The sequence below is a fragment of the Mustela lutreola genome, chromosome 8 (assembly GCF_030435805.1).
Source record: "Mustela lutreola isolate mMusLut2 chromosome 8, mMusLut2.pri, whole genome shotgun sequence".
Classification (NCBI taxonomy): Eukaryota; Metazoa; Chordata; class Mammalia; order Carnivora; family Mustelidae; genus Mustela; species Mustela lutreola.
The window spans coordinates 131,514,438-131,537,823 of record NC_081297.1 but is presented as its reverse complement, the minus strand read 5'-3'; the positions used below and the strand labels follow the sequence as shown (position 1 = coordinate 131,537,823).

Below are 23,386 nucleotides of genomic sequence, written 5' to 3'. Positions count from 1 at the left end.
ACCAAACATGAAGGTATTTAATTCTGGATTGTCTATTATATTCCATTGTTTATGTGTATTATTTTACTCCAGTAAGATACTGTTTTTGTTAATACAGATTTATAATATAGTTTGAAATCAGCAACGTGTGCTATTTCCAGCTTTGTTCTTTTTCCTCATGACTGTGTTAATTATTTAAATTCTTCTTTATTTCCATACAGATTTCAGGTTTTTTTTTCTTTTATTTATTTATTTATTTATTTGTTAAAGATTTTATTTCTTGAGGGGTCAGGGCACAAGCAGGCAGAAGGTTAGAGGAAGAGAGAGAAGCACACTCCTCGCTGAGTGGGGAACCCAATACAGGGCTTCATAAGGGGCCCAAGATCATGACCTGAGCTGAAGGCAGCTGCTTAACTGATAAAGGCACCCAGGCTCCCTGCTTTTTGTTTTCTTTTGTTTTGTTTTGTCTGTTTTTTTGTTTTTGTTCTGTTTCTCTGAAGAATGCTATTGATATTTTAATGGGGATTGCATTGACTCTGCAGATGGCTTAGGGCAGTATGGACATTTTAACATTAATTCTTCCAATCCATGAACAGAGGACGGGTCTCTCCATTTGTGCCTTTTCAGTTTCATTCAGCAAAGTCTTATAGGTTTCACCGTACAGATCTTTCACTTTCTTCGTTAATTTTATTCCTAGGTGTAGATTTTGATGCTATTCTAGGTGGGGTAGCTTTCTTTCTCTTTCAGATATTTCACTCTTAGTGCACAGTACATCCTGCAACTTTACTGAAATTGTTGACTAGTGCTGATGTGTTTTTTTAGTTGACTCTTTTTGAGATTTCCTGTATATAAAATCATTTCATCTGCAAATCGTGACAATTTTACTTCTTTTCTGATTTGGATGCCTTTTTCTGTTCTGCCTAATTGTTTTAATTGGGAATTCTGGTACTACATTGAATAAGAGTAGGGAGAGTGAGCATCCTTGTCTATTTTTTGATCTTAGTGGAAAAGTCTTTAATTTTTCTCCACTGAGTATAATATTAGCTGTGCGTTTATCCTGTGTGGTCTTTATCATGTTCAGATATGTTCCTTCTATTCCCAACCTTTTGAGGAATTTTATAATTAAAAGAAGTCATGTTTTATCAAATGCATTCTCTGACTCTATTGAGATTATCATATGATTTTTATCTCTTGTTCTACTAATGTATTACATTCGACTTGTCTGTTTTCAACCAGCTTACATCCCAGGCATAAATCCCATTTGGTTACAGTGTTTGAATTCAGAAAGACACTAAAATAATTAGTTTACTCATATTTTATTGAGAATTTTTGCATTTATATTCATCCTGGATATTTCCTTATACTTTTCTTTTAGTATCCTTTTTTTAAAAAAAATTTTATTTATTTATTTTACAGACAGAGATCACAAGTAGGCAGAGAGGCAGACAGAGAGAGGAAGGGAAGCAGGCTCCCTGTGGAGCAGAGAGCCCGATGTGGGGCTCAATCCCAGGACCCTGGGATCATGACCTGAGCCAAAGGCAGAGGCTTTAACCCACTGAGCCACCCAGGCGCCCCTCTTTTAGTATCCTTAACTGGCTTTGGTATCAAGGTAATTCTGGCCTTGTGGTGTTTCCTCTTCTTATGTTTTTTGGAATAGTTTGAGAAGGATTTGTATTAATTCTTCTTTAAATGTTTGGTAGAATTCACCAGTGAAACCATATGATCTCAGGTTCACTGTCGTGGGGTATTTTTTATTACTGACTTAATCTCTTTGTCTTTGGTTTGTTCATATTTTCTATTCCTTTCTGATGCACTCTTCTGGGTTGTCTGTTTTTAGAATTTATCCATTTCTTCTAAGTTATCTAATTTGTTGATATGTGATTATTCATTATAGCCTCTTATACCATTTCTGCAATATCCATTGTATTATCTCCTTTTTTATTTCTAATTTTATCTGAGTCTTTTCTTTTTTCTTAGTCTAGCTAAAGGTTTGTCAATTTTAACAAATCATCCCTATTTTGCTGATCTTATCTATTGTTTTTTTCTGGTCTTTATTTCATTTATTTCTGCTCTCATCTTTATTATTTCCTTCCTTCTAGTCACTTTGGGCAGTTTGTTCTTTCTTTTTCCAGTTCCTTGAAGTATAAAGTTAGGGTATTTGAAATATTCTAAATTTTTTTTTTAAGATTTCATTTATTTATTTGACAGACAGAGATCACAAGTAGGGAGTGAGGCAGGCAGAGAGAGAGAGGGGAATCAGGCTCACCACTGAACAGAGAGCCTGATGTGGGGCTCAATCCCAGGACCCCAGGATCATGACCTGAGCTGAAGGCAGAGGCTTTAATCCACTGAGCCACCCAGGCACCCCAAAATATTCTAAATTTCTTAATAATACATTTATTGCTATATAGTTCAAACTGCTTTTGTTACTTCTGGGGATGATGGCAGAGTAAGAACTAAAGCTCACCTTGTCCCTAGCTATGTCTAGTCAACACCCACATCAGTGTAAATAACCCAGAAAATAACCCAAAGATGCAAAGAACAGACTCTCCACAGCTAATAATAGAGGAAAGTCTATATCAAAAAATGGTAGGAAGGGTGAAGACTCAATTGGCAGCCAAACTGACCTGTGAGACTGTCTACTAGAGGGAGAAACATTACAGGCACAGAGAAGGGAGAAGAGCAGAACTTACATGAGGCACCCCCAAAATGGTGACCAGTTTTGGGAAACAAATCCCCATAACATTTGGCTTTCTAAAAATTCATGAAGTTAAATGTCTCTGATTTTCAATCAGTGGAGCTTAACACCTGGAACTTTTAAAAATTAGCAGCTCAGATCTGAGAGACTTAGAGGGTGATAGAAAACTGAGTTCTTATCCTTTCTTTTTTTTTAAAGTTATATTTATTTATTTTTTAAAATTTCTTTTCAGCATAACAGTATTCATTGTTTTTGCACCACACCCAGTGCTCTGTGCAATATGTGCCCTCCCTAATACCCACCACCTTGAGTTCTTATCCTTAAAGAGACAGGACAATAAACAGCCCCACTGAGATATAGCATAGAAACAGCAGTTTTAAAAACACCTGGAGTATACGGGAGGATTTATTTACTAATCTCAAAATGTGTGCTGGAAGGGCAGGGATCTTTAGAAGACTTCTCCAGGAACAAAAGAACTGGTGGGTGCCATTCCTCTCCCTGTCCCCTAGCCTAGATACATGGACACTTGTGAAAATCATCCTGAACACCTTCCATCTAGCCTGCTAACAACTCACCCTGCCTCCACACTCTCCTATGAACATACCCCATTCAATTCACCCTTGGCAGGAAGCCATCGAAAGCAGTGGCATTGTGCAAGCCGACTCCACAGTAGCCAGCAGCACTTCAAAGTCACTCATGCTCTTCTCTGGGGAGGGGGAAGTTAAACTACACCTAACAGTCCAACTGCAACCCCAGCAGTGGGCTGGGGCAGACATCTGGTCTGACTTCAGGCCTTGCCCATCAACAAAACCTTCTCGGGACAAAAGAGGGAGTGTATCCTGCAGTTTGGTGTGACTACAACCTCCATACTGTTTTCCAGAGTGGCTACACCAGCTTGCATTCCCACCAACAGTGTAGGAGGATTCCCCTTTCTCTTCATCCTCGCCAACATCTGTTGTTTCCTGTGTTGTTAATTTTAGCCATTCTGACTGGTGTGAGGTGGTATCTTGTTGTGGTTTTGACTTGTATTTCCTTGAAGCCAAGTGATATTGAGAACTTTTTCATGTAGTCTGTTGGCCATATGGATGTCTTCTTTGCAGAAATGTCTGTTCTTGTTCTGTGCTCATTTCTTGATTGGATTATTTGTTCTTTGGGTGTTAAGTTTGATAAGTTCTTTCTAGATATTGGATACTAGCCCTTTATCTGATATGTCATTTGCAAATATCTTCTCCCATTCTGTCAGTTGTCTTTTGGTTTTGTTGACTGTTTCCTCTGCTGTGCAAAGCTTTTTGTCCTGATGAAGCCCCAATAGTTCATTTTTGCTCTTGCTTCTCTTGCCTTTGGTGATGTTTCTAGGAAGAAGTTGCTGTGGCTGAGGTCAAAGGAGTTTCTGCCTGTGTTCCCCTCAAGGATTTTGTTGGATTCCTGTCTCACATTGAGGTCTTTCATCCATTTGGACTCTATTTCTGTGTGTGGTATAAGGAAATGGTCCAGCTTCATTCTTCTGCATGTGGCTGTCCGGTTTTCCCAACATAATTTGTTGAAGAGACTCTTTTTTTTTTCCATTGGACATTTTTTCCTGCTTTGTCAAAGATTAGTTGACCATAGAGTTGAGGGTCTGTTTCTGAGCTCTATATTCTGTTCCATTGGTTTATGTGTCTGTTTTTGTGCCAGTACCATACTGTCTTGATGATGACAGCTTTGTAATAGAGCTTGAAGTCTGGAATTGTGATGCCAGCAGCTTGGGTTTCTTTTCCAACATTCCTCTGGATATTTGTGTTCTTTTCTAGCTCCATATAAACTTTAGGATTGCTTTGAAAAAAATTGATGGTGTTTGGATAGGGATTGAATTAAACATGTAGATTGCTTTAGGTAGCATAGACATTTTCACAATGTTTGTTCTTCTAATCCATGAGCATGGAACGTTTTTCCATTTCTTTGTGTCTTCCTTAGTTTCTTTCATGAGTACTTTATAGTTTTCTGAGTACATATTCTTTAGCTTTTAGTTAGGTTTATTCCTAGGTATCTTATGGTTTTAGATGCAAATGTAAATGGGATCGACTCCTTAATTTCTCTTTCTTCTATCTTGCTGTTGGTGTATAGAAATGCAACTGATTTCTGTGCATTGATTTTACATCCTAACACTTTGATGAATTCCTGTATGAGTACTAGCAGTTTTGGAGTGGAGTCTTTTGGGTTTTCCACAGACAGTATCATATCATCTGCAAAGAGTGAGAGTTTGACTTCTTCGGCAATTCGGATGCCTTTTATTTCTTTTTGTTGTCTGACTGCTGAGGCTAGGACATCTAGTACTATGCTGAACAGCAGTGGTGATAGTGGACATCACTGCCATGTTCCTGGCCTTAGGGGAAAAGCTCTCAGTTTTTCCCTAATAAGAATGATATTTGCTGTGCGTTTCTCATAGATGGCTTTGATATTGAGGTATGTATCCTCTATACCTACACTTTGAAGAGTTTTGATCAAGAAAGGATGCTATACTTTGTCAAATGCTTTTTCAGCATCTATTGAGAGTATCATATGGTTCTTGTTCTTTCTTTTATTAATGTATTGTATCACACTGATTTGCGGATGTTGAACCAAACTTGCAGCCCAGGAATAAATTCCACTTGGTCAAGGTGAAGTATCCTTTTAAGGCTTTGTCTTGTTACCATTTTTTGCCTTGAATTCTATTTTGTCTGACCCAACTATGGCTAATCTCACTTTCTGTTGATTTCTACTTGCATTTCTTTTGGTTTCTTCTTCCATTCCTTTGTGTGTCTGTAGAGCTGAAATGAGTCTCCTACAGGCAACATATAGTTGGCTCTTGTTTTTTAATCCATCTAGTCATTTTGTACCTTTTAATTGTTGAATTGAATTCATTCAAATTTAGAGTGATTATTGATATGTAAGGATTTATTACTGTCATCTTACCATAGGTCTTCTGGTTGTTTTGTATTTATGTATTTTTTTCCTTTTCTTTCTGTCTACCTCTAAAGTTGGTGTTTTCCATCACAATATACTCAGTCTTTTTTTGTGTGTTTCATGAATCTACTATAGATTTTTGCTTTGTGGTTTCTTTCTGGCTTACATAAAATATATATAAAATAGTCCATTTTATGCTAATAGCAACTAATCTTTGTCTATAAAGCCTCTACACTTTTACTCCTCTTTTTATATTTTTGGTGTAACAATTACCTCTTTTTATGCTGTAAATTCACTAACAAATTATAGTAGCTATAGTTATTTTTAATGCTCTTTTCCTTTAACTTTTTTTTCTAATTATAGCATTTATTATTTTCTCTTTTAATTTTTTAATTTTTTTAATTAATTTTTAAAAATTTATTTTCAGCATAACAGTATTCATTATTTTTGCACCACACCCAGTGCTCCATGCAATCTGTGCCCTCTCTAATACCCACCACCTGGTTCCCCCAGCCTCCCACCCCCTGCCGCTTCAAACCCCTCAGATTGTTTTTCAGAGTTCATAGTCTCATGGTTCACCTCCCCTTCCAATTTCCCCCAACTCCCTTCTCCTCTCTAACGCCCCATGTCCTCCATGCTATTTGTTATTCTCCACAAATAAGTGAAACCATATGGTGTAATGGTGAGCACTCTGGACTCTGAATCCAGCGTTCCTTTAGCTTTTATACAATAGTTAAGGTGTTAATACACCATCCACCAACCTATTATAAAGTTGGTTTTTCTGTTCTAAATACATTTTCACCTCTACTAGAGTTTTGTGTACCTTCATATATTTTTAAGTCCTCAATTGGCAACTTTTTTTTTTTTTTTTTTTTTCAGCTTCAAGACTTCTTTTCAGCATTTCTTGCAAGGCAGGTATGGTGATGATGTACTCCTTTAGTTTTTGTTAGGGAAAGTCTTAATTTCTCCTTCATCCCTGGCAGATAACTGCCAGATAAAGTATTCTTAGTGGATAATTTTTATCTTTCAGTGCTTTAAATGTCATTCCTTGCTCTCCTGATCTGTAGATTTTTTTTTTTTTTTTTTTTTTTTTTTTTAAGAAAGAGACAGCAAGAGAGCAACTACAAATAGGGAGAGTGGGAGAGGGAGAAACAGGCCTCCCAATGATCAGGGAGCCCAATGTGGGGCTCAATCCCAGGACCCTGGGATCACGACCCGAGCCAAAGGCAGATGCTCAACAACTGAGCCACCCAGGTGCCCTGGCCTGTAGAATTTTTGTGAGAAATCTGCTTATAGACTAATGAGGATTCCTTTGTAGGTTGCTTTTCTTCCCCTGGCTTCCTTTAATTTTATTACTGATTTTTGAGAGTTTCTTTATAATGTACCTTGGAAGAGGTTGGTTTGTTTTTTCATTTGTTTTGCATTGAGATAACAGGGTGTTCTATTAGCTCTGTGCACTTGTATGTCTAAGGCCTTCCCCTGATTTATGAAGGTCTCAGCTATTATTTCTTTAAAGAAGCCCTCTGACACCCTCTCCCTCTCTTCTCCTTCTGGTATACCAATTATTCTTATATTTGTTATTATGATTGAATCTGATACCTCTCAAAGGGTTTCTTCACTTTTTAAAAGTCCAAGTTCTTTATCCTCTTCTAAGTTAATTATTTCTATATTCCTTTCCTCCCAGTCATTTATTTTTTCTTCCATCTGACTTGCTCTGTCACCTAACCTATGCTCTCTATTGCATTCTTCATGTCATTCACTGAATTCTTTAGCTCCAGAATTTCTATTTGGTTCTTTTTAAAATAATTTTAATCTTTCTGGTAAAGAACCACTTCTGTTCATTAATTTTATTCCCAAGTTCATTGAATTGCCTTTCTGAGTTTTTGTGAATTCTCTATCAGTTAAATCTGCATTTAACTCTCTGTATTTAAATCTCTATATTGAATTCTCTATCAGTTAAATCATGATATTCTGTGCCTTAGAGTTTGATTGCTGGAGAATTATTTTCTTTTTGTGATACCATATTTGCTTGATTTTCCATAGTATTTGATGGTATGCAACTCTGATTTTGCATTTGAAGTATAGACACCTTTCTTTGTTATGAAATTGTTTACTTTTCTTATAACTCAATAGGCCACATGCCCAATAATTTTTATTATTGGCCAGACATGTAGAAGCCCTAAATCAAGAAATAATAAACTATAGCCTGCAGGCTACATCTGGCCAGATACAGTTTTGTTTCTTTTAAAATCATCTCTGAGCTAAAAATGATTTTTTTATATTTGAAGTGTTTTTATTTGTAAGTATTTATATAATATAAAGTATTTAATAGTCTCAATTTTGCCTCTTGGCCCCCAAAACCTTAATTATTTACTATCTAGCTTTTTAAGGGCAAGTTTCTTGATCTCTGCTCTCAGTTACGTTCTTATCTACAAGAAAGTGTTCCTTGTGCTGTTATTAGATAAAAAAAAGGAGATGATCAGGTGCCTGGGTGGCTCAGTGAGTTAAGCTGCTGCCTTCGGCTCAGGTCATGATCTCAGGGTCTTGGGATCGAGTCCCACACTAGGCTCTCTGCTCAGCAGGGAGCCTGCTTCCCTCTCTCTCTCTCTCTGCCTGCCTCTCTGCCTACTTGTGATCTCTGTCTGTCAAATAAGTAAATAAAATCTTAAAAAAAATAAAGGAGATGATCACTTCAATTTGGTCATGGATTAAGCTGTGCTGGTGTTGGGGACAGTTTGTATAAAACATGGTCCATCTCTGTTTTTTTCTTGTTTCTTGGCCTTGACTGAGAATGTGGTGAATCCTTATCTTCTCAGTCCTAAAAGACAGCAAGAGGCTCAGTTCTGTCCTTTGGAAGGTTTTAATGTTAACTCCATAGCTTATTGCTCATCAAGTCTTCAATATATTGCATTATTAGAGATAAAAAATGAATTTACATAAAAAGGTCAATTCGACAATAAACTAGAAAAATCCTAAAAGGTTTGCATGTAATAACACAGCTTCAAACTATGTAAAGGAAAAGCTGACAGAACTAAAAGTTAAATTCATAACCATATGTGGGGATTTTAATATACTTAGTAACTAGTAGATAAAATAGTTGAATAAGAACATAGAAGATTCAAACAGCACAAACAACATTGATTAATGACATCCATAGAGCATTATATCCAACAATTGCAGAATACACTTGAAACACTCACCAAAATATGCCAGGACATAAAGCAAATCTCAACATATAATGAAGAACTGACATAACATAGAGAATATCCTCTAACTACAGTGGAGTTAAATTAGATATCAGTGACAGAGGGATAACTAGAAAATACCTACATGCTTTGAGGGTAAGCAACACATCACTAGAAAAATTCATAGGTCAAAAATGAATGGCAACTGGAATACATCTTGATAATGAAAATATTACATGTCAAAACTTATGGGATATAGCTAAGCAGTGTTCATAGAGAAAATTACAGCTCTAAATGCCTATATTGGATAAGAAGAAAAGCTGAAAATCAGTAATTTACATTTCTTTCTTAAAATGTTGGGAAAAGAGAAAATTGGGCCAAAGAACACATAAGAATGGAAATAAAGATAAAAGCAGAAAGAATGAAATAGGAGGCAAATGTATAATAGAGAAAAAAAATTTAAAAACATAATTTCTATTTTTTTAGAAAAGACTAATAAATTTATTGCCACACTGTTAAAGAGAAAAGCACTAACTATGAATTATTCATGAAAAAGAATATTATTACAGACCTTATACATATAACAAGTTAATAGAAGGGTATTATAAATAATTTTATTCCACTAAATTTCAACATTAGACAAAATGGATAAATTTCTTGAAAAACACAATAAAAAACCAACTATCAAAAGGATACCAGAAAAAACAGAAAATCTAAATAGTCCTATATCTATTAAATACATTAAATCTACAGTTAGAAATCTTCCCAAAAAGAAAATTTGAGGTCTAACCAACCTCATTGAGCTTTTCCAAATACGTATGTAAGAAATAATAATGTTACATAAACAGTTTAAAAGAAGAGAAACAGAGGAGAAAATTATCCAAATCAGAGGTCATCATAGCAATGACACCAATCCCCGAAAGAAATATTACAAAAGAGAAATACTGTAGTAGGATATGTTTCATGAACTTATACACAGATATTAGCAAGTTAAATTTGGCAATTAAAGAAAAAAAAAATATCATGACCAAGTAAGTTTTTCCCCCAAGTTTGCTAGGTTGTTGTAACAATGTTAACAACAATAAAATCATCAATGAAATTCACCACATTAAATAAAGAAAAACTCACATTTTAGTAGTTTTAGAAAAATGATTTGATAAAATTTAATTATAATTCATGATGACTTCAGCAATCTAGGGATATAAGGAAACTGCTTTAACCTGACAAAAGGTATGTACATGGCAAGGTTGGGGTGAAAACGAGTAGGCAGAGCACAGAGGCTTTTTAGAACAGTGAAAATACTTCATTTAATATTATAAGGATAGATAAATGTCTTTATACATTTGTCCAAACTCACAGGATGTAAAACACCAGGTGCGAAGTAAACTCTGGACTTCAGGTGATTATGTGTTAATGTAAATTTATCCTTGATTAAAAAAAAAAAAATGTGCCATTCTGGTGAATGATGTTGATAATGGGGAAGATATGCATGTGTGGAGATAGGAGGCATATGGGAAATCCTGAGACTTCTCCATTTTGTGGTAAACCTAAAACTGCTTTTAAAAAAATAGTCTTAAAAAAATCAACGGGTATGTGCATTGGTGAGTGCTGTGAAGTGTGTAAACCTGGTGATTCACAGACCTGTACCCCTGGGGATAAAAATATATGTTTATAAAAAATAAAAAATTATTTTAAAAAAATCAATGAGAAAAGAAAATCCCAATAGAAAAGTGAGCTATGTATAGAAATTAGAAATCTGATTCTAAAAGTTATAGGCAACCAATTCTGAAGAATGAAGTTGAAACTTTTACGTTGGTGTATTAAAGTGAATAAAAGAGGAAGAGATTATGCTGAGTGAAATAAGTCAAGCAGAGAGAGTCAATTATCATATGGTTTCACTTATTTGTGGAGCATAACAAAAAGCATGGAGGACATGGGGAGTTAGAGAGAAGGGGGTTGGGGTAAATTGGAAGGGGAGGTGAATCATGAGAGACTATGGACTCTGAAAAACAATCTGAGGGGTTTGAAGTGGCGGGGGTGGGATGGGAGGTTGGGGTACCAGGTGGTGGGTATTATAGAGGGCACGGATTGCATGGAGCACTGGGTGTGGTGAAAAAATAATGATACTGTTATGCTGAAAATAAATAAATGAAAAATAAAAGAGTAAGATGTCAATTAGCCAACCAGGAAAGGATATTTAATTTGCAGCATAGCTATTAGATAAAGGACTCATATCCAAAATAGGTAAATCACCTCTACAAATCACACAAAAAACCAAACAAACAAAACAAGAACATGGATTTAAATGAGAATTCACAAAAAAATCAAATAGCCTTATGGCCATAACCATATGAAAAGGTGCTGAGCATTACTAGTTGCCATGAAATTTCAAATTAAAATCACGAGATACTACTATGTACCAATCAGAGTGGCTAAAATTTGCAAAGACCTAACAAGTTTCAGTGAGTATTTGGAATTAACTGAAGCTCTAAGATTGCTGGTTGGAGTGTAAACTGGTACAACCCAGTTTTGAAAACTCAAAGTATCTGAAGATCAACAAATGCCTATCTTATGGCCTACTAAGTCCACCCCTCCATAAGTTCCCTTCTGAGATATGCATATATGTTAACCAAATCACATGTAAAAAATGTTCACAATACTATTTGTCAGAGCCCAAACCTGGTAATAAGCCACGTCTATCACCCGTAGCATGGATAAATAATGACACATACCTATTTTCAGGAGCCTAGAAGATCTGTAGACTCACAAAATAGTTCATCTGTTGGCACACTGACCTCTGCATTTCCACAAGTAAATTTGCCTTTTTTTGGACTCAAGCTTGACAGAGGCATTGATTCCTATTAAAAAGCATTTATCTAGCACATTTTTAAAAAGTTTTTAAAATTAAATTAATTTATTTAATTTCAGAAAAACAGTATTCATTATTTTTTCACCACACCCAGTGCTCCATGCAATCTGTGCCCTCTATAATACCCACCTTCTGTTACCCCAACCGCCCCCGCCCCCGCCACTTCAAACCCCTCAGTTGTTTTTCAGAGTCCATAGTCTCTCATGATTCACCACCCCTTCCAATTTACTCCAACTCCCTTTTATCTAGCACATTTATCCTTAGGAGTGCTCATGAAGTTTCATACTCATGAGGTGCATTTTATGATATGAGAGAGGACTGAAGGATTGGTGGTGATGGGGTCTGTGTGTTGCGGGGAGAAGAGAAAGTTGGGGAGTGTCTGGGAGTAGAAATGCAAAACACACACCACACACACACACATACACACACACACACACACACACACACACACACACACACAAAACAACCACATTTGCAAGATGAGATCCGTATCAAAGAGAAACTCCAGTGCTCGCTTCAGCAGCACATATACTAAAAGAGAAACCCCACCAGCTTCATAATTTTGCTCCAGGTATACATTCTAGGAATACTATATGGCAATGAAAATAAAGTTTACTATGTGTAGAAGAATCTTATGAATATGATATTTAGTGAAAGAAGCCAGTTACAAAATAGTATGTATTGTACAATTTCACTCACATGTAGATAAAAAAGGGGAAAAATTAATCTATGGTGTTAGAAATCAGTAGCATGATTAGTGAGGATGTTAGGACTTGGAGAGAAAACAAAGAGCCTTCTTTGAGTCGAAGAATCTTCTTTGATAGATAGATTCTTAGATATCCTATTTCCTGATTGACCATACAGAAAGGCAAACATTTTCTTTAAGGAGCCAGACAGTAAACATTATAGGCTTGGTAGGCCTGTCTCTACCAAAACTATTCAACTATACTATTGTGTAAAACCAACAATAGAAAATATGTAAATAACTGGATATTGCTGTGAACCAATAAAACCGTACTTATAAAAACTGACAAAGACAAGGGAGTTGGGGGAAATTGGAAGGGGAGGTGAGCCATGAGAGACTATGGACTCTGAAAAACAATCTGAGGGGTTTGAAGGGGCGGGGGGTGGGAGGTCGGGGTACCAGGTGGTGGGTATTAGAGAGGGTACGAATTGCATGGAGCACTGGGTGTGGTGCAAAAATAATGATACTGTTATGCTGAAAATAAAAAAAACCAAACAGACAATGGACTCAACTTGACCTGGGTGCTGTAGTTTGCAAAATTCTCACCTACATAGATTAGTAAATATTTAAAAATTTATTGATCTGTACAATTAGTTATATACTTTCTGCACTATCATACTGCAACGATTACATTAAAAATATAAATAACAAAGCAAGGAAATCATTAAGAAATTAAATGAGAAGAATGAAAGGACACAGGATTCACTAGTCTGCTTGTGATGTTTCTGAGATTTGTTTCTTGCTGCAGATACTGCAGTATTTGGAGCACTACTCATTCTAACCACATAAAAAATTCTTTTCAAGCACTCAATATACCAACATTATTGTTCATTTCCTTCTTTATGGGAGAAAAGTCTATTAAGAGACCTCAAAATGGTTAGTTCTCTTAATGAATTCCCTTTATTAAGTTTTATTATTAATGCCTACATTGATTTTTTCCTCTAAGTTATATTATCCTGCCATTCTATAATTGAAACTCCAAAAACAACAGTAGATACTTAAGATATAAGCAATCTAAGAACATTAAGCATCAATTCTACTACTCCTTTAATTTTCAGATTTTTCCCAGAAAGAACTGTTTCTTTCAGAACTAATGCATCTTGCTCATCCCTACCCCACTTTTATCCCAATGTTAAAGAGCTTAAACATAATTGAAAGAAAAAAAGAACAGCAACCCATATACACTCAATATATCTGTTAAGCAAATTTGTTAGCTTTTCTCTCCTGGGAGATAAGAACAGGAAAATAATAACGATAATACAAATAACATGTACCAAGTGTATCCTCTGAGCCCGGTCATTGTTCTAAACCCTTTCCATTGATTAAGTCATTTAATCCACACAAGGACCTTATGAAGTGGTTACTCTCATTATTTTCCCTACTTCAGAGGTGAAAAATTGAGACAGGGATTAACTGTCCAAGTTTCATAGTTAATAAGTGATAGGGCTAGGATTTGAACCCAGGTAATCTGGTTCCATAGCCCATGCTCTTGAATACATGCTTGGGGACATGCACAACATACAAGATAAATAACTTGGGTTTGATTAATAGACAGATTTAAGTCCTTGAATGTAAGTGGAGTATAGCTTAAGCATTCCCAGCTTCCTGCCATCCTCCCCAAGAGAAATGGCTGTTCCCCTGATCCCCTCTACTGATGCATCCTGCAGCATCGAGGGCACTTTATATCTCTGGCTTTCCCCACTAGCTCATGTACTCTTTGAAAGCTGGGACTGTGCCTTATTCCTTCTTGTAGCTCTTGTGGCAAGCATAGCATCTGCCTGGACATAACATGGCTCAATACATGTCTGCTAAATGAGGGAATCAATCATGCCATGGTAACTCCCTTTTCTTTGGTTCACCAAGTTTTCCAAATCATTTTTGTTTCCTGGTGATTGATGACAAGGGAAAGGGCACAATGTCATGAAGAGTTCAAAGTGCCTAGGCTTTTGACACCATCTCTATGGACTGAGCTTCTTAAAGCAAGAAACTCCCCTCCTCTCCATTCGGCTGGAGAATTCTCCCACATGGCTGGCCTCAATGATAGAGGATGCCTGTCTAGCTGAATATAGCTTGAGTTCTAGAATTGGCATTTAGAATTAATAGGATTAAATAGGATATTTGCATACTCATTTCTAAGTATTCGTCGAAGAGTCCATAGGCATTCATGGGCTGAAGGTTGTAGTCCTTTTCCCACTGTGGGAAACTTATTTTTCTTTCGGGTCCACGTTCTTGTCGTACTTTTCTTCTGGTCCACCAATTCTGAATTAACCTGCACAACAAGATCAATTCCTTTAAAAAAAATATATGACTGTTCATAAGACTTAAGCAATAAGACAGACTTCAAATACAGAACCATAATTTTAAAACATTTAGGATCAGCTGCCAAGGAAATAAAACCTTGGATTAGCAAGATCGTATCAATGGCTGTACTTCATGCATTTGCACTTGCAAATGAACACAATGACTTTTTAACTATTCATGAAATTATCTCATGTTCTGTGTTGCCTCAGAGGGTAGGATGGAGGACAACATCTATAAACTTTTCCTCTAGCGCCAAGGCAACACCCAGACCACAGAGTAGAGGAAGGTTTGGCTTAGCTGACTTGATTTAGGATGCATGGGCAAACTTAATCATGTGAGTGCTGGCCTACATATTCTGAGGGCCTGGAAGCTCTACAGATCCATTAAATGCTTCCCCTCTTAGCACATGGAAGCCTGCACATCCACAACTGGACTTGCCTGCTTTTAGCTTGAGCTCAACAGGGACTCTGATTCCCAGTAAAATACATCTCACACTGATGAGATTAGCACATTAATCCTTAGTAATGGTCAGGAGTGCATCTTATGAAATGGAACAGGATTGAGAAAGTGGGGGCAAGGACCAGGTCTGTGTGCTATAGGGGACAAGGAAAAATGGAGGGGTATCCAAGATTAGACATGCCAGAAAAACCCAAAAACAAATGGCAAAATAAGGAAATAATGGGATGGGTATAAAAAAATAAACAACCTACTTTGCAGTTTTGCTCTCTGTCCATACTACTAGAAGATAAAATATAGTTCTGTTGATGTCTGACATTTTGATAAATTATGGTTTATACTTTAAAGTAGCATATAATGCTGCTAATTTTTAAATTTTATGCATTTAAAAAAGTTTCGCAGACAACATCAAGCACTTGGAATAAGTTTTCTAAAAATCTAAGGATAGAAAATTACTGGCCTAGGTTCCGACTAAGAGCCAAGAAGTGACTTTTTCGAAGTGATCCAAGTTCTAGCTAATCATTCTGGCTGAGTGGTCCTCCTTGAAACCTGGAGTTCTCTATAGAGACAGCAAGCTGACATGGAAATCAGTAGGTAGGGAATTAAAGCAGAAATAGAAGTTGTTGATTTATGTACCTTTAAAACTTAACTGACCAGAGCTGAGCAAACATAGCAGAATTCAAGGATATCCTTACAAAAGTGATGGAAGTTTTTGTCTATTGTCATCAACATCTACTATTACCATCAGGCGATCCTATTTTTACTTGTCAAGATATATTGACTTAGAAATATTCCAGTTTCTTTTCTGCATCCCTAAACTTTTCTCTTTTCCAGAAGTTCCTTTTTTATACAGTTTGAAATTAAGGTAGTTTGAAAAAATTACCATTCCTGATTTACCATGGGGGTGGGGGAGTAGAGTTCTAGTTAATGAGTCATAACTGGTGAGAGCCTTGAAATGCTACAGCATGAGGGTCAGAAGCATTATTTAAAGGAGCTGCAAGCAAGTGTTCAATGTTTAGGGCCACACAGAGACTTTTTAAAGAATATTCATGATCATTCACACTTCTTGTACTAAATCTCCTAAGAGCTGATGTTTATTACTTTCATGACTGCCTTTGAATAACTGAGCATGAACACTTAGCTCCAGGTATCAGCACGGCTGAGTCTGCACTGCTTATCTTACTTGCCACACCTAGAAAAGTCAATAATTAGCAATGCTCCCACTCAACTATAGAAATCTAAGGTACTTACGGGTAGCCAAGTTCCATGAAATTATTCCATGTCTGCTTTAGCACCATTATAATACCCATTTGCATACAGAGATCAATAAGGCATCCACTAGGATGGCACTGTGAGGTAAGCAAACATAGAAATTCCAGAATCAATGGCAGGGAAGAAAGAGTGTTTGGTTTCTAATCTGCCCTAGGCTATTTCTAAGTTGCCCTAGGCTATTTAATATAAGACTGTAGGAAATAAGGAGTGATGGAAGAATACAGACCTCTTCTAGTCTCCACCTGTTTATCAGTCTCAAGTAGGCACCTGGGTGTCCTGTAAATCTTCAACACACAGAAAAACAAACCATTAGCACCCTATAGGTCTAAGCTTTTTGTGATTATTGTGTTCAGCTTAGCACATGTCCAATGAAAATTACTGGTACACTCAGGTCTGAGAGAATTAGGAAATTCTCCAGAGCTGCCATGACTGCAACTTCTAGAATTTTCCAGGAATATTTCCTTTCTGGACTGTCTGGCTGCTGACCACAGAGGCCAGCTCTTGCTGCTCTGTGTGACTTTGAACATTTTCTGCTAAATATCAATCACTCTGGCCTATATAACAAACAGCATGTTGGATTGAAACAGGTTCTGATCTTTTTGAATAGAAGCTTAATTTGAAAAAAAAAAAAAGAGCTTTACTGTTTGACTAGAATTCCACACTGAAGTAGCTCGATACTGAGAAGTGCTACACCCATCCCGCCCAAATCCAACACTCACCCGTCTCTGGTTTTTCTCTCTTCAGAGACTACTTCCTGGCACAAAAGAGTTCATAGGACAGGACTACTTAACACAGGAGCCTTTGCAAATCCTTGTAACTGCTGGATTCAGAAATTGTCCACTCTTCTCTGGCATCCTATATCACCCCCTCTCCCGTTTGAATGTCCTTCCCTCTTCTATGAAGGTGGGCATCCAGGACACGCTGCAGATCCCCCTCTCCACCCTCTCTACCACCTCTTAGGTCAACTGCTCATAAAAGTGTGAGATCTGGGGGCCTGACTCAGGTGCGGATGGAGCCCACAAGTTTTAAATCCATCCTTCACTTGTGCCAATGTTTTTCCTCTATGTACCTTAGCAAGAAAAGGCACACAGGTAACTTTTGAGTGCAGTGACCATTCCCTAGGAAGGGAACAGGAAAGGAAAGGAGTGGTCTAATCTCTTTCTACTCTTTGTATAAATTACTCTAAAGGAGGTGCTTCTCTGTCACCCTGGTCAGTGACCTCTGAGTGCTCTATCCCTGGCCTGCAGAAGTGTGGAGAGATCAGGTCCTTACCTTCCAAGGAAAAATGCGATGTAAAATGTGGAACTGTTCAGATTGACAAACTGAAAAAGAAACATTTTCAGGGTGAAGCTGTTCTCCCACTCGGACTCTGTGCGAGGCTGTTCTGTGGACAAAAAGGGAGTAGAGTTTGAGAGGTTGCCTTTGACCCTTCTTAACTCCCTCTGCCCTACTCCCTATACACACAGGATAGGAACAGAGGTGCCCTGAGAAGGCTTCAGGAGACCCCAGTTTTCCTATAGATGGTGGATGATGGAATAGACCACCTCAAGCTTGCAGACCAGCCCAGCCAGGGTGTGGTGGGAAGGAGCTACTGACCTATCTGAGGGGATGGAATATCCAGGTTGTTCTGCTGTGACAGGATGCACAGAGAGCCTAGAGGAGAGAAAGCTAGGGCTGCTCTCCTTCTGCTCTTAGTTTCTGTCTGTGGGGTAGGGTGTGGAGTCGGTCCCCTCCCATTTCCTAATTAATTCCTTGTTCTTCAATTCTATTGTGAAATGCTAGGTGCTGCTGCACGAGAGAGAGAGTCAGACCCCTCCCCTCTCAGAATGCTGTGAGTATCTGACTTCTTTGCTTGTCACCCTCATGCATCATTTTTCTTTCTCATGGACAAATACCCAGGAGATGACCTCATTTTAGAGTTTTAACCTATATCACCATTTACATCTTACAGTGTTCTGACCTCAGTCAGGTGCCAATTCTCATCTCCTTATATTTGACTTCCATAAAGCAAGTGCTCTTTGGACACTGTGATATGAATCAAAATATGAATCAGACTTCCAACTTGACATCTCATATCAAATGCACGTATCCTTCCCTAGGAGCTGCGTCCTCATCTCAAGTAATGTCAACGAGAATATGTTTAATTCCATTGTACTTTCTATGTTTCCATAGTCCCTGCTTCTAATTGCTCTTTGCCATTTCACCCCATCGATTCCTTTTCCCCTAATTCCTCAAAATGCTTGCTGAGGGCATATCTGAGAAGGGGGAGGAGAATCATATTTAACAAGGCTGTACCGCTGTTGAGGAAAGAGAAGACAAAGGATTTAAAAGGGCTTTTATCTTTACTTCACTTCTGCTCCTGAACTATTGGTTACATAGGAAGGTCTCCCAGGTTGTTAGCCAGCTGGGTAGGTGCCCAGGTGTCCCAACCACATAAGGGCCAGGGCTGTATCTCCCTGGCGTCTTTGCCAGCCTGGATCAAGGGGTCACTGGACACAATCTGCCAATGTACCTACCTCTTTAGTGGATATAAACTTCTTTCTATGTTTCTGGGCTAAGGGTGGTAATGATGGAGGATTTTAATGACATTAAAGGAGATATACCAGGTATCTAGCTCTGTATCTGGCACATAGGAAGGCTCAATAAATGTCATCTTGTATTATAATGATTATAAATAAAAGCACTTTTTTGATCCCTCCCGACAAGCTACATATGGGAAAGTGCTAAAATAGGTTTATATGTGGGAGTATGTAATTTTCTTAAATTGCATAGAGTAAAATGACCAATGTTTCATTAATAAAATTGGGACAATTTCTTTATCTTGAAAACATGGAAAATGTACAGTGTACAGACCAGATTGGTCTGTTTTATGGATTCAGAGAAATGTCACCTTTAAGGGTGACTTATCCAGATGATTGTTATTTCTATAAGTAATGATTAGACCACCTACATTTGTGGTGGAAGGCTCCCAATCTTCAAAGCAACTCATCTTGCTGTGGTTTAGATACACCACAAAAGCTTGATACATTTTTAATTAGATAAAAATTGAAAGCAAAGCAAATGAACACTTTTTTTCAATGATTCTGGGCACTTTATCTACTACTTTAATGATGCTATAATTTTTTTGTGCATTAAGAGAAAACCTGTTTCAAATTACATTAGCCCATGATAGGTAATGTTTATGACAGGTTTTAAAGCTTTAAGTAGAAATGACTCCCCTTCACTTACTTGTGGAGCATAAGGAATAACATGGAGGATATTAGGAGAAGGAAAGGAGAAGTAAAGTGGGGTAAATTGGTCAGGGAGACGAAGCATGAGAGACTGTGGACTACGAGAAACAAACTAAGGCTTTTGGAGGGGAGGGGGATGTGGAGATGGGGCGATCCTGGTGGTAGGTATTAAAGAAGGCCATGTATTGCATGGAGCACTGGGCATGGAGCATAAACAATGAACCTTGGAACACAGAAAAAAATAAAGATGTTTAAAAACAGAAATGACTCCCCAATTACTAGACATATTTAAAATGCCCTGTTGAAGGCAAAGAGCAAATAATTGTATGCAATTCAAAACAAAAAGAATATTTCTCTTCAGCAGGGTTTCGGAAATCAGTCTTTGAAAAGATACTTCCCAAACTGCAATGTTGTGCTATGAAATAAAAAGGGTCTCACTTACCTAAATTTGTCAGAAGAAGTGCAACTTTCTCATAGAGCTGTAAAACAAATTCCATATATTGAATAATAAAGCTGTGGATGCTATAAAATCCATAGTTATAAAGGAAATAGGTAATCAAGTCATGAGTAAAAATAATTTCATTAACCACACATTATTCAACAATGAACACACTGTAAACAAACAGCTGTGTCCTTTCAAGGCAAGAAAGAAAAGCACAAGATCCCATTTTACTATTTTTAAAATCTCACTTCCTATGTTAGAGTAAATAATTGGCAACAAGGCCAGCTGCGACTAATTACTAGCTTGCTAAGTGATGCAGGGCAAATCACAACATTCTTGGACCTTAGCATCTCTAAGACTGATTCTGATGGTAAGATTCTGTAAACTCATTGTGTATGGACTTGCTGTATTTTCTAGATTAGAGCATTCATAAATACTGAGATGATGAAAACTTACTAGGAGCCCTAAGCTTTTGGTATTCTGCTTTTCCATGAGCACATTGGATGCATCCTTAACTCGCCCAGCCATCTGGTAAATGCAGGGTCCTGAGAGGGAAGGGAAAGTGTGTGTGTGTGTGTGTGTGTGTGTGTGTGTGTGTGCATGCACACCCATGTATGCATATGTATATGGAAGTGCAGAGGCCACAGTTCAGAGCAAACCCAGATCTAGGAGATTCCCGAGAGAGGGCTAAATCGAGGAAAAGAGCAGGTGTCTTCTCTACAATGAGACAGTAAAATGGAAAGGAAAACTAGTCAAAAGGATTGGAACAACATGAAAATTAAGATCATATTTAAAGTAGTAAAAATGCCCTGGTTAAAGTTCCCCAGGCTGGAATTATGACTTTACCAGTCAGCAAGCTGTAGAGCTTGGGCACATCACCTCATCTCTTCTTCAGACCACTGTTTTTCTTTTCTGTGACTGAGAATGGGTACTGGACCATTTATCTTGCGGTCCTTCCAAACTTCTGAATTTTCTTATCCGAGACTTCTGCTAAGTACAGAGTTAAGTAAAATACTGATTGTATGACTCAAAACTTAGAACAATGACTATGATTTGCTATAATAATATAACTAATATGGCCATAGTATCATATTTTGTGTGCAGAAGCCACAGACTCTTAAGAGTCCAGAGTTAAAAGAGATTGGTGTAATTTTCAATAAGAAATCCAGTAGTATAGTCATACATTTTATCTTAAAAGTACTGGTTAAGTACAGATTAGGACAGATGTTTTAATAAAATATATTTTGCTTTACAAATACACTCTATTATTAAAGTCAGTTATGTGATTTTCAAGGAAAATTAGATTTGACTGAGATCATCTTTCTCAAAATACAATTTTTGACTGTCCAGTTTATCCTTTAGATCTTTCACATTGATATGCTTTTATCCAAGTGGCTCACTTTGCACTTCTGTCTCAAAGGTCTTGGTAGCTGGTGACATGTCCATGTTATCTCAGTTTAGACACCGCCAAAAAAATGAAACTTAAAAAAGGAACAGCACATTGGGGAGGTATGTGCTTTGGTGAGTGCTGTGAAGTGTGTAAACCTGGCGATTCACAGACCTGTACCCCTGGGAATAAAAATATATGTTTATAAAAAATAAAAAATTAAAAAAAAAGGAACAGCACAGTAATCAAAATATGATCAATATTAACATTTTGAAAAATAAGGCAAAGTATATGGGGATCCACAGTCAGGATCCATGGCATCTGTGACCATTCTATAAATGTTAAAGATGCAAGGGAATGGACAGTGAAACTTTCAGCAGGATACAAAGAGAAAGGGCACGTAAGCAGAGGGCCTGATGGTCACTGAAAGATCTTCTGATGAGTGGCTTCTGGAAAGTGTCTGATTTCTCATTAGGAAGTTGAGATAGATATCATGGATGGTTTGTTCTGATAAAAGCAGTAGAAAATCTGTTTCCAAACTGGATGCCACAAATTGTGAGAGTTAAAATCTGTAACTGGCAGAAAGTGTTCTGATCTGAAGTATACTTCCAAAGAAGCTCTGAGTACTTCTAATTTGATTTTGTCCACCCAAACAATGTATGGGGGCCTGTTCTGATGCATCCCATGTTCTCTGGTTCACTTCTTTCGGGAATAAGACCCTGTGGTCTTCAGTGTTTAGAGTATAATGAAATATCAGATTTGTATTGGTATGGCTGCATAAAAAGGATGGTTATATCTCCTCTTGGAATGTATTCTTTGTTGGCATCGTTTGTTTCTGACCACCATACTGAGATGTTCCTAGTTCACTAGTGAGGCAGAATGGGATTAAAATAGTACATCAAGGAGCAAGAAAATCCTCCCTATTTACTCCATCTTTGAGGTATTTATTTTTCAAGAAGAAATAAAATGAAAATTAGTAAGCATCCCTTAACCAGTCACTAAGAAGTATCATATTTTGTTGGGGTCCAGAATATTTTTTTTAAAGAGGGACCCATGCTGGGAGCCCAACACAGGACTTGAACTCTCTACCCTAAGATCACGACCTGGCTGAGATCAAGAGTTGGATGCTTCACCATCCAGGTTCCCCAGGATGCATAATTTTTTTTATAAAATATATTGTATTTTATTTTTAGAGTACACACTACATAAGAGTAAATACACAACAAAAACATAACAGAGTAAATAGACATCATAAAATCTGGAAAATAAGCTTATAGGTCTCCTTCTTTAGCTAAGGTTGGACAACTCTAGCAGAATGTCAGAAACAGGGTATGTGATCTATAACAATACTATTAAAAAATTAGAGGCTGTAATGAACAGAAGTTAAAAACCAATCTAGCTCTCAAGGTTTTTAATATTCAATTAATAGAAAGTATTAATGATTCATGTCTAAATGATGACTTTTTTTTTTTTTTTGCAAGACAAGTATGGCCAGAATTTTAAGTAGTTGGAAATAATTTATGTAGCTATAAAAAATGTATATTGTAGGGTCATGAAAATACCTTAAATTGAGTAATTTCAGAAGTCATTAGCTAGTTTAGTTCTGAACTGGTCAAAGCTACCTCATAGTTATTAGTCTGTCATCTGTTATTTATGTGTTATTTGCCTAAGGACTTACTTTTTTATTTTTTGGATATTCTGATGTAAATCTTTCCAAACTATATTACATACTCAGTTGCCTTTGTAATGGAACCTGTAAGGCCTCAGGGCACAAGACAGGACTAGGAATGTGTTTGCTGGGATGGGGATGTCATGGGCATTGCTTCCTGCACAGTAGCGTCTTGGATGGTGCTGCTTTGAAAGTTCTTACATGTGTTTCTTATTTTCTTTTCTTTCCCTT

General features: G+C 37.2%; 1 protein-coding gene across 6 annotated transcripts in view; it reads right to left on the bottom strand.

The window, feature by feature from the left end:
- The window catches only part of ANO4 (anoctamin 4), a 469,407-nt gene that overhangs the window by 26,436 nt on the left and 419,585 nt on the right, over nt 1–23,386 (bottom strand). For all 6 annotated transcript variants that reach the window (XM_059186643.1, XM_059186644.1, XM_059186645.1 and 3 more), the window contains 5 exons: nt 20,100–20,136; nt 17,700–17,811; nt 16,654–16,711; nt 16,407–16,504; nt 14,525–14,667 (listed from right to left, as the gene is read on the bottom strand). In XM_059186643.1, the coding sequence (XP_059042626.1) occupies nt 14,525–14,667; nt 16,407–16,504; nt 16,654–16,711; nt 17,700–17,811; nt 20,100–20,136 (448 nt within the window). The remainder of the gene's footprint in view (nt 1–14,524; nt 14,668–16,406; nt 16,505–16,653; nt 16,712–17,699; nt 17,812–20,099; nt 20,137–23,386) is intronic.